This window comes from Poecilia reticulata, linkage group LG7 (genome assembly GCF_000633615.1).
Source record: "Poecilia reticulata strain Guanapo linkage group LG7, Guppy_female_1.0+MT, whole genome shotgun sequence".
Lineage (NCBI taxonomy): Eukaryota > Metazoa > Chordata > Actinopteri > Cyprinodontiformes > Poeciliidae > Poecilia > Poecilia reticulata.
Window position 1 is genome coordinate 9,064,092 of NC_024337.1, and position 12,121 is coordinate 9,076,212.

Here is a 12,121-nt window from a genome sequence, read left to right on the forward strand (position 1 = left end):
TTTATTTATATTTTCATGAATAATTATGAGTGATTGTGTGCCTTATCAAGGTTTTTAATGTATGTGGTTCTATTTATCTTTTCAAAAATAATGACACATATGGAATAGTTGAAATTGGTAAGTGTCATTTATAGAATATTTTTACCTGATATTATTATTATTTTTAAATATCAGATTGAATACTGCTTTGAACACACTTTCACAGAGGACCTAAACGCATCACATGGCAAAATACTGTAAATAGGATTCTTGTCCGTGTTAGGTAGCGGTCCAGCTAACTTTGAAGCTAACAATGCCTGGCAAGTGTAAATTCCAGGATTCCTGGCTGACAAAGGACGCTTTCAAGGACTGGCTGGTCAAAGACGCCGATGACATTCATTTCGCTCGGTGCAGGGCCTGCTGTAAATCAATAAAACTTCAGACCATGGGCGAGGCTGCTCTCACCAGCCACGCAGGCGGAGCTGGCCACAAAGCTGCGGTCCGAAAGCTGCTGGAAGGTCAGTTCGCCTCCCTCTGTGTTTATGACAGGAAAATGACTGGTAATAACAACGTATGTTGAATGGGACGCGTTGTGTTTGTTTGTTTGTTTGTTTGTTTGAACTCTTAATTGGAGTATTTTTCCTTCAATCACAACCAGACTCTCTGCAGGGTTCAGTAGAGACGATGCACCAGCACCTTTCTCAGCACACATGCATGTTAGGATGTGGATGACTGAGTTTTTGATCACGTGGTTTAAAACTCATCGTATAAACAAAGTCAGCGGTGAAAGCTGTGGCTTGCCTCTTGTCAATCTCATAATGTTAAAACAGTTTTAGAAAAGAAAAAAAAAAGCCAGCTGCTTTTTGCAATATTGCCAATTGCCCTTAAATATGATTTAATAAAAATATGATTTATAACTGGATTGAAGTCTAAAACGATAGAGAGCTATGGGTGTGATGTGCAGCAACCGGTAGACCAGAGATGTTGACACAGAATAAAGCTTGTAAAATAAACGTGATCATCAACAGAGAGAGAGAAACCTGAGCAGCGGCTAGCTGGAGGATTTACAATCCCCTTTTGTCCAAGTCTTTCTGTGCTAAACTATTAGTTGTTTTTACAAATAATAGCTTGTGAAAACTATTATTTATTAGTATCCAAATTTTTTCAGAAGGTTGTTGTAGTTTTGTGAATTTTAACTGCAATTGTTTTTTTTGTTTAAACCTAAGTATAATGTTATGCCTGCGTCCACCAGATGGAGGCGCTCTTTGCAAACTGTTCTGAGACACATTTTCCTTCCCCATCTGTCTCTGTCCTTCTTGTCTATTATTGCAGGTGTTTTAATAGGCGATGCAAGACAGATGAACGGCAACACAAATCTGGTAAACATGTGTTTTCTTTTCTGATTTAAGTTCATTTAAGTGATATTAATAAATTCTAAGTTGCTCATAAATCATAACCATTGGATTCTTGAGAGGGAATTTTATTGCCCGCTGCCTCCCTATTAGGTAGAGAAGAGCAAGGAGCAGATGGCCCTTGCCCTCCAGCGTGAAGCTTTGGACAGAATCACAGGCAGCGACTGGTCAGACCTGCATCAGAGTCCCTCTACAAACTCCAGCTCCCACAATGCAGAGCTGCAGGATGCAGCCTTTCCTGTTGCGTACTTCACAGTCCCAGGTACTGGCAGACCTACAATAAAGATCAAATATTTTAACCTTACTGTTGAGACATTTTGTTTTTTATCTTGCTAGCCAATCAGGTACTAACCTGATTAGAAATTTTTATTTTATGTCAGAAATAATAATATGAAAAAAAAAACATACCCTATGTTTGAATTTATTTATTGGATAGATTTCAGAATGAAAGAAAACACTGAAGCTCTGTATGACATACAGGTCTATTAAATCAAATTTTGTTAAAGAATCTGTGTACAAAGGTCACTATTACAGTTTAAGTCTGCTTTTATCTTAGCAACTTAGATTTTAAACTAGAGATAATCAAGTGCAGTTCTTAAGAAATCCCCTTAAATAGCCCATTAGCATTGAATTTGAAGATCTGAATCACATCATACCTTTCTAGTGCTGCCAGGCAACGGTTGCCACCTTGAGCAGTGAGCCATTAGTGAAATGGTTCCCCAGTTGTTTTGGTTTACGCAACTTTAAACCTGGGCTTCCTTTGTCACCTCCATCCACACAGGAACCTCGAGAACCATCAACCATCACCTTCATCCGTCCGACATCAAGGAGGAGGAGGTCAGCCGCCGCCTGACCCCTCATGACTCTGTGGACTTTTCAAGACTGGAGCTTCAGCAGCGGACAGAGGCTTTGGAGCAGCTGGATCAGATGAAGATCCTGGAGTGGGAAAACCGGATGAAGGTACTTGCCTGGGAACAGGAGCTGGTCCGGGAGAAAAGGAAAGCAGCTCGACAGAAGGAGAAGGCCTTCCGGATGAAAAAGGCCTATTACAAGGCCAAGCTAAAGAGGCTGGGTGAAGACGTGCCACCGTCCTCCTCTAGCAGTGGTGAAGAAGACGAAAAGATATCCGAGCTCAACGGCTGATCTGATCTTTTTCATACTTGTTTCATTCTCGTGGTGTTTGTCTATAATCTTTGGGACTATTTCTTTTGGATAGATTTCTATATCGAAGGTTCTGGTGTGGGTTAGTGGATATAGACTGTGGGCGTCAAAAGTCATTGATTGGATATTCACAATGCGGAACACACACACAAAAAAACCCCTTTTGGTTCCTAGGTGGTCTGGAAAAATCTGGAATTTGATTCAGTTTGTTTTTTCAAGAATGGAAACGACTGAGAAAAATCTAAATATTTGTCGTTCCTTCCCTCCCTCATGTTCTACCTTCCTTAATTCATCCTTCCTTCTGTCCTCGTGTCCTACCGCCTTCCTCTCTTCCCTGCATCCTTCATTTGGTTGTTTTTATTTTTTTGTAGAAAAATCCACCATACAGTCTTGGCAAATGTTAGTATTTTATATTTTAAAGTGAAAGTAAAGGCCGAGTCTGGAAGTTTTCCACGAATAACTTGTTGCAACCATGATGACATATGCACCGTGACACATGGCAGTGACGGTTGTCAGTTCGAATCCTCACTCCGTCTGACTAGGTCGTCATGTTCTTGGGCAAAATGCATCACCTGCCTGGTGGCGGTCAGAGAGCTCGGTGGCGGTCAGAGAGTCCGGTGGCGCTGAAGCATGTGAATGGGTGAATGATTGAAGTGTGGTGTGTTTTGGGGTTCTCTGGACTTGATGAAACTCTACACAAGTACTGGCCAGTTGACATGGGCAGGTTTGTGTGTGAAGGCAGCTGGTTGTGTGGCTGCTTTCCTAAAAATATAAGATAAAATAAAACAACACAACTCTTATTTGGAACGAAGCCGTTCTAAAGTGAATGTGGTACTAATGTTTAAACACAAACAGGCACAATAATGTTGTGAAGTTGAAAAAAATATATATATTTGATTACTTTGTGAAATGCACATTAGCCACAACAGTAATGCTGTCTGCAGTTTTTTTTTTTTTTTTTACATAATGACATTGTTTTTGTTGTTGCATTATGTTCTTTTAAGGTAATGTGTTCTTTATAGTTGCTTCAGCTGATGTATTCGGTTCATTATGAATTCATTGGTCCTCTCTAAATGCAGTTTTTAACACTCTTATTGAGCATGTTATTAGATTTTGCTGTTCAAATCAACATGTTTGTTCAAATAAATGTAATTTTCATTAACAAAGGAATGAATAGTAAAATTTCCTTCAGAGACTTGACCATTTTTTGTGTGTCTGTTGCATCATTCTGATATTACTCAACTGACTTTAGTTACTTATTAGTGAAAACAGGATTACTGAGATTGTGCTCTAGTATTTGCTATTCAGTTGTTTTTTCTGGCTTTTGATCAAGAACCTGATAATGAAAGAAGTTATTTGCAGACAAGACAAGCGGCTCAATTCATTCGCACTCTACAATTATGCACTACTTTTAGTGTGTCTGCTATAAAAACTGGAACCGAATGTCAAAACGTTCAAGTGATGTGAATAATTTTGCAAATAGCTGCATTAAAAGTTTGCTTCACACGTAAATCTTACTTTTTATCTGAGAAACGGTGATATTGTAACAGAGCTGACTGTATTAAGTTGGCATCTGAGCCACTGACTGTGACAGAGCACTTTGAGAACCAAAACAAGTCAGCAAAAAGCACCTTAACAAAAAATAAAAATAAAAAAATAACGCTCTGTCAGAATGTGTCCTCTCCTCGCTGCCTCACTCCCTAAAATGTCCTCATGAATATGAAACAGTTACAGGCAGAATATAAACACACACACACAGTCTGGTAGGAATAAGTCTTTTTTTTTTTTAATGTCCAACATTTCTCTTGTTTTTCTGCGAAAACAGGGGAACAGCTGTTTCTGTCCCGACGGCGGGACAGAAGGCATCTCATAACGAACACACAGGCCAACAAATACAATCTCTCATCATTCTGCCACCTTTTCCCTGCCTTTCTTCTCCCCCCTCCCCCTTTTGTTTTCCTTTTCAATCTCCAGAACAGATGACCACATTTTCGACTCAAATCTGCCCTCTCTGGCTCTGGTTGTATGGCTTCTACTGGTTTAAAACAAATTATCTGGGAGTTGTAGCTTTTGTTCTGGTTCTCTCCCCTCAGAGTGCCAACGCAGACAAATGACCAGTTTTGTGCAGGTTTGCAATGAGGCGTCGCTGCAATTGTAAATCACACATTCATCAAACCCAAGTGAGTCATTTAAGGAAGATAAATATAACTTTAACTGACTGCAGTCTGTTGGTGTTGGCAGGTTCTTGCAGGTCCTGTACTTTGTGCCTGGCATTAGATTTTATTTTTGCTGTTTACATATAAACATTTATTTTAACACATTTCCCCATTGTTCATCAAACTGGGAACTTGTGGCCTTGAGAAACAAAATTGATGATCATAATAAACAATAAATAAAAGTCACATGCGTAAGACAAAAAAAAGGAGAACTTTTGGGTTTAAAAAGAAAACACATTCATGATTAAAAATAGATATGGTTTAAAAGAAATCGTAAAACAACTCTTTCATAAAATGTCAATAAATTATCACTAAATAAAATAGATCTCGTCAGTTTGATCTTAGGGAAAAAGGTGGAAAGAAAAGGAAAAAATAATTTTTTTTTTTAGGCGGACTGCTTCTTTAACAGGTGGCATTCCCCCAGCAGGAACATTTTTTGGCAGTAATCCTGTCAGGAACAGATTTGGTGTCACGTTCTGAGGAGACGAGGCTGACAAGAGATACAGTCAGAGCGGGAAGATACGCGTTTGCTTTTGATGCCCGTTTTTATCTCCACTGTCTGCATTTCCCTCCTCTTTTCTGAATTTCTGACTATTTCTGTCTCCGTGACGGGCGGCGTCCACGCCTTCCTCCCTGCAGCTACACGTTTTACAACACAGTCATGATTTCTGACCCAGTTTATCCTCCTACTGATGACGTCTAGCTTTGTAACATTCGATGTCTTGTGTCCATTCTGCTGGATTTTAGCCCACTTTGTAGTTTGCGTCCATTCTTGATCTTGCTCATTCAGACAAACTTCGGCCAAATTGTTTTTTTTGTTTTAACAAAACACCTCTCTTTCATTCATACATCTGAAGATGTGTTTTTCTCTTAAAGGGTTCAAAATTGAGAGAATACTGGCAGTAACCATTTTACCTGATGCCTGTAACCCTCTTATCATCATTTAGTGTAAATTAGATGAGCTGGTTCTGCAGGCTGAAGTTAACTTATACTCTGAGAAGAATCAAGATCCAAATTTACCATCTTAAACATCTCAGATCTCAAAAGTGTCAAAGCAGTGCATGCAAACAATACATCACAAACCTATAGTTCCGCGTGTTGAAATTCCTGCTTTTGTTTTTTTTTGTCATAAAGGATGGAGGCAGTGTTTTGCTTGTGATCTTCCTATAAGAACACGAGTCCTACATCTAAAGGGAGTGGTGCACACAGCAAACATTTTATTTCAAATTGTATTTTGATTTTTGCACTTTTATTTCTCCAGTAGTCTGAAAGAATTTTCATGTTTCACACAAGAAGATTAATGGTGGCGCACCGCCTCCTGTTCATTTGGTCTCTTCATAAATATCCACCTAATTTAAAAATGGCAGCGGTTGATTGGTTCAATATTTAAGAGTTAATTGTTAACTTGAGCCATTAGGACCAACTCGTGTGAATTCATACTAAAAGAAGAAGCCGAGATTGATACAACACGTCGTAACTTTTCAAAAGAACCTCACTTAAGAATCCTGAACCTTTAAAACATGAACTTGTTGCTTTTTGCAAACATGCGTGTAAAATAATCAGCAGCTGATTCAAATACCTACATCTGAAAAAAAACAACAAAAAAAACAAATTATAGCTTTTAGCGCCGACACGGCTGACACCTCTTCTTTCCTTTTGTTAGCCAACGCACTGCAGCAGAAGCTTCGACTGATCTCAAATAATGCCTCCTTCTCCATTAATCCTCCAAATGGAGGGAAGAAACAATGTGTCTGAAAGAGTAGGAAACACTTTATCTGAGCTCGTGGTGAACATTTTGGAGCCTGATTAGATTTGAAAATAAGTGCTTCCTGTCTGGAATATTTCCTTTAGGGAGCATCTAGGAGTAAAAAGATGCTAAAGACGTGAGCTGACATATTCAGGTAGACACCACGTCGCATGCAAGCATCACGTTTGCTTTCATGTCTTCAATAAATATTTGAGCACGCCGGGATTCAACAGCATTGTTCTCGTTATTTTTATTATTTTTTTTCTCTTCCGTCATTCAGAATCAAAATCAGTTTGCACAGTGAGATAAAACGCCAAACAGCTGTTTATATTCTAGTGGAGAACTAAGTCCTCAGTAACAAAAAAAATGTTTCATTTTGGTTCATATTTGTGTAAAAAAAAACCAAACAAAAGCAGTTTACTTCTACAGCCATCACACCGTGTAGGAAGCATTTTCTAAACGAAGAGCAACACAAAGTTTCATACTGATTTATGTCCCTTTGGCTTTAGGTTTGGGCGAGAGGCTTCTGCATGAGAAGCTTTTGGAAATGAGCTTCCTGGTTGCTGCTGGAGAGACTCGGCTGCTCCTGTGCTGCCCCCGGAGGCAGGTTGAGTCATGATGCATCAAAGTGTAAAAAGATGCCTCGAGGGGTTCTTAAAAGTGGTTGTGACTCGATCCTGCCTCATGGAGCGAGGCAGACGGCGAGATCAACTTTCACCCACCAGGTTTTTAAAACTGCGCTGATTATGTTCCCGTTACGTCAGCGGATTGATACGGTCTGCTTCAGAGAGCACCGGGTCGTGATTATATGCACCAGCTCAAAAAAAAAAAAAAAAAAAGCACAATCTCCCTCTTGCAGCAGACACATCATGTCACTGAGCTTTAGTAGTTAGGCAACCATCTTTGAGTCTAATGTGTTGTTAGCAATCTTTCTTTGCACAATCATCTTGCTCCATCAGCTCTCCTCTCCTATAATATTTCCTTCCTCTGTTTACAATCACGTTTCGATACTTTGATATTACCCCTTCAACCGAGTCTTCCCATAATCTCGTCACTCTATTGCCAGACCCCTGCCGCTTTACATGAAGTTCAAAGGTTTGAGGGACAACATTCTGAGGGAAATGTATTTCTGGGGAGAAATTTTAGTTTTTTTTTTTTTTTTTACTTTGTAGAGGAAATTTCTTCCATCGGCAACACACAAGACAGCACTCGCTTCACCCTCTTTCACAACCTCACACACGGACACGACTGCGTAAAAAAAAAAAAGAAACTTCACAAGATATTTTTTCACCTTCAATGAAAAAGATAAAAAATGTATAAAAAGGCTATTTACAGACACTTTTCTTCTTCTGTTTCGACAGGTCTTATCGCATATGGTCGTGTGTGTGTATGTGTGTGTAACATCTGAGAAGATTTTTTTGTCTGCTTGTAATTTTCTTTTTTGTCTAACTGTTCTTAGGTAGTAGAATTAGGTGGTTTATTCAACGTCCGTGGAACGACAGATCGCGAGCGGTGGGACTTAAAAACTCGATATACACAAAACGACCCACTCACAACCTTCTTCTTTTGTCACAGACCATCTCTCTTTTTTGTCTGTAAATGTTCTTTTTGCCTCTTCGCCTTTTCTGTCTCCTCTGAGTCAATTCTGTTTCTACTTCCCAGGTTGTCCATTTAGTTCATCCTTGACCTTTGAGCTTTGTTCCAGCACTGTTGCAATGCATTAATGGGTGTGGAGGCTGTCATCAAGACTGTCCCTCGCTTTTGTGGGCTCTGAGGTGAAGGGGAAAGAAAAGGAGCATCAGAAAGTTCATACGCCAATGCTCCCAATTTCAATTTACTAAAATAAAATGAACAAAAGCAAACTCACATTTTTTTTTTTTTAGGTTTAAGAAAGGTGGTGTCATGAACATTACTGGGAGCATGCACTGTAGCAGTGAGAACAATTTCAGTTTGAAGAAGCAAGCTAGCAACAATTTAGTGTCAAGCTAATTAAGCTACTAAGATTCAAGCTAAAAACGATTTGGAGTCAAGCTAACAGCTAATTAGAGTCAAACTAAGAGCCACTAAGACTGAAATGATTATGAAGGGAATTTTCACACGTGTAGTTCATTTAATTTGGTTCAAGTCAGTTGGTGAGTTTGTTAATTTGTAACTTTTTCTGATGCCAACATTGTTTATTATGTTCTTTTCTCTGCTGCATGATCCCGCAAGGCAACGCAAACCTGACTACAGAAAAGCAATTGGCTCATACACCTGGTAGCTGTGTTAGGTTGAGGTTGAATCACATTCAGAAATGAACTGATCAAGAGTTCATCTGAAATGGTACTGAGCCTAGTGATCTGGGTATATTTTGTTTTGGTCCACACCCTAGCGTGATTGCTGTAGTCACATTGACACAAACCACACAAAGGGGTGAGACGAACCAAAGTTTGTTTTAAAATGACTTAATACCAACAGGTGTGAAACCACCCTCAGAGTTATGTTAATAGTTACTCAGAATCAAGCTAACAGCCCCTCATGCTATTGGTCTCTGAAGTCGGGGTTAGACTGACTTCCTACCTGAGTTGAAAGCATTCTAGTTCTAAGTTGTTTTGGTGCTTACTGTTTGTTCTATGTGTTCAAAGCGGCTGCATTCTCAAATAGGTATCCATACAACTATGTATAATACCTGTTTAATGAGCAACAAACTATTAAGACTGCACACTTTCTTGTAGATTGCATTAGTTACTTAGAAACAAGTTGACAGCTCTTTAGAGATGAGCTAAAGGCTGTAAGCTGAAAAAAAACTAAAAACTATTTCAGGACCACAAAATGCAGAAGAAAATGATAAGGAAGTCAGTCCTCAAGGGCCAGTATCCTCCATGTTTTAGTTCTCTCCCTGGTTCAACACACCTGGACCCAGCAATGGTTCGTTAGCAGAACCTCTGTAAAACGTTGACATGCTGAGGAGGTAGTTATTACCACCAGGGAGAGAACAAAAACATGCCGGATAACAAACCTGGAGGACTGACGTTGGTCACCTCTGGCTTGGAATGAAGCACAGACAAACTTACTCTGAATCGGGGGAGACTTCCGACATGCTGTGAGTGGTGGACTGGGGCGGGGAGGGGGAGGGTCCGTGGACAGAGCCATTAGGGCCGGGGTTAGAGGCAGCTGGAGGAGTAAGGACAGAGGAACTGAAGGATGCCAGGATGGAGGATAAGATGTCCAGCTGCTCACTGGATGGCTGTCGGACCAGAGGGTTTGGATTTGAACCTGCAAGCTGGGGGACAGTCTGACCAGGGTACCTACATGAAGGTGCAGAGTCCAGGCGTCCTCTGACATGAGCTGGAGGAGGTAGCTGTTCTTGTTGTGGCTCCTCTGAGATTGGCGGAGGAGGAGAGGCGGACAGAGGCTGGTCGGGGTGCGAGGGCTGCCGGGGGGGTAGACTGCGGAGCCACTCCCGACAAGGCTGAGCCTGAGCCCCCACCCCGTTGGCCTCCAACTGCTCCCTCGACCTGCTGCTCATCAGAGCTCCTCCGAGGTGCTCTCGCGACGAGGCCTGCCGCCGAGTTAATGTGTTCAACTGGGACCTGGAACCACTGAGGTATCCCTCCATCCCTGCTCCTACGGCTCCTCCATTCCCACTCAAGTCCTCCCTTGACGCATGGAAGCTGGCGGTGTGATGGTTGTCCAGTCTGTCCCTGGATCCTGACAAGTTTTCCCTGGATGACGAGACTCGTTGGTGATCCAAGCCCCCGAGCCCTGCCCCTAGTCCCAACCCCAGTTCCCTCCTCCTGGGAAGAAGATCCAGGTTATCCCGGGAGCCGCGGGAGTCAAGACGCTCTCTCGACCCCCCGACTGTCTGTCTTCCGAGGGGATCCCTAGACAGCTGCCTCCTGGCCAGCGAGTCTAGGTGCTCCCTGGATGAGTAGCGGGAAGCCGGCTGGGAGAGAGAACCAGAGCCTCCTGTAGCACCGGCGGTGGCGGAGTACATGCGACCATAGGAGGCTGCTGGAACGCCTCGGTGGCCGAGCGTGGAGGTACGGTACCAGTTGAGCTCACTGGGGACCCGGCCCATGGTGGAGAGACCCTGCAATGCTGGTTGGCAACCGAGGCGATTCTTCAGGATACCTGCGAAAGAAAAATAGGAAAATGGGAATGAACAATATCACCTGAGAGGAATGTAAGAGAAGATTTGAAAGAGAAATGAGATTTTAGGTTTATGCAGAAAAAAACCGAGAATGAAAAGAAGAAGACAACAGTGACACTTTGGATATTTTAAGTCTGCCTTCAGCCGCTGTTAAAAGGCTATGAATCATAAAACCACATCGGTTTCGGTTGTGAAAAATGAACAGCCTGAGGCAGACATGAAAATCAGACTCAGATTTCCTACGCTAAAGCTTCTGACTTTCAGACGTCTTCAATAGGAGTTGAAGTTTTCCGTCTGGAGACATTTTTGGGAGAATACATCGAAGACATTAATATATGGATGAAAATCAAGCCTGATTGCAGATTGCACATGATAATCTTGCAATGATGCAAATCAGATGCAACAAGAAACATTTTAATTCTTTCTTTTGCATGTGATTAAACTATACGACAGGAGACAGAGGAAGAAGTAGCTTCACGTCTCTCTCACCCTTGCGGTGCCTGTGTGGCTGGGTGAGGCCGTTTTCATCGCCGCTGGTGAGCGCTGCGTCAAGCTGGTTGTTGTTGGCGGCGTCCTTGTTGTAATCCCCCCCCAGGGGGCGCTCTGAGCCCCACTTCTGCAAGGTGTCGCATTCGTCCAAAGCAGGCCAGTAGGACAGAAGGTCATTGCCGTCCAAATCTGTTTGCATGAAAAACAGAAGCGACTTCTTTTGGGTTACGGACGACGACCGCTAGTCACTTATAGTGGGATGAGTTTTTGGTTTTCAGTTCTGGAACATGCATTACTGCTTCCAGGGTTAGACTTTTATTACTTCATTCTTCAGGTTGACATTAAGCCTTCAATGTATTTTACCAATAAAATCTGAAAAGTTCGACAAGCATTTGTGTTCAGCTTCCCTTACTCTACTTGTATATCCACAAGTAAAGCTCAGTGCCTTCAGAAGTCATTTTTATCAATAAATAGAGTCAATTTGTTTGTGATTAAATCTTAATAAAAAAACAGCAAACGCGGCACACAGGTTAAAAAGAAAGAGATAAACATGTAAAGTAAATAAAATCATCTGGAGATTTAATTGCGATTTGAAGGTGCCTCTACAGAGCACTGACTATTTGGGGGACTGAATAAAAACACATGACACACTTTTCAGATTTTTACTAGTAAAAAAAACAAAAAAAAATCACATATCAGTTCCCTTCAATTTTCAATTTGTCCCACTTTACGTTGCTCTGTCAAAACAGATTCAGAAAAGTGAAGAAGTACAAACACAAGGTGAGAACTGAACTGTGGATTATAACAGAACAATACATTCTGTTATTCAAGTCTCTGTTCACAGAGCAAGGCTTTAAGGAGCTTGTGGTCGTTTTTATTGCTCTGATTTTCCTGGCCTGGGACATTTTCCCCACCGTCGTCTGAATCGGCAGTGATGGGAGGTTAACTGCTGCTCAGCTGACAGCCTCTAACATATTTTGCTCCT

The 12,121-nt window shown here is 41.5% G+C and overlaps 2 protein-coding genes across 4 annotated transcripts in view; one reads left to right on the top strand and one right to left on the bottom strand.

The window, feature by feature from the left end:
* The first annotated feature begins 204 nt into the window (after positions 1 to 204).
* Positions 205 to 7,354, top strand: fsbp (fibrinogen silencer binding protein). The gene is made up of 4 exons (XM_008413212.2): positions 205 to 497; positions 1,312 to 1,358; positions 1,485 to 1,653; positions 2,173 to 7,354. The coding sequence occupies exons 1-4, from the start codon at positions 293 to 295 to the stop codon at positions 2,532 to 2,534; spliced, it is 783 nt and encodes a 260-aa protein (XP_008411434.1). The 5' UTR covers positions 205 to 292; the 3' UTR covers positions 2,535 to 7,354.
* Positions 6,910 to 12,121, bottom strand: part of celsr3 (cadherin, EGF LAG seven-pass G-type receptor 3) — a 108,210-nt gene continuing 102,998 nt past the window's right edge. For 2 of the 3 annotated variants that reach the window (XM_017305689.1, XM_008413214.2), the window contains 3 exons: positions 11,137 to 11,325; positions 9,569 to 10,628; positions 6,910 to 8,285 (listed from right to left, as the gene is read on the bottom strand). In XM_017305689.1, coding sequence (XP_017161178.1) covers positions 8,258 to 8,285; positions 9,569 to 10,628; positions 11,137 to 11,325 — 1,277 coding nt within the window. In that variant the 3' untranslated portion in view covers positions 6,910 to 8,257. The remainder of the gene's footprint in view (positions 8,286 to 9,568; positions 10,629 to 11,136; positions 11,326 to 12,121) is intronic. The other variant, XM_008413213.2, reaches the window with a different exon arrangement.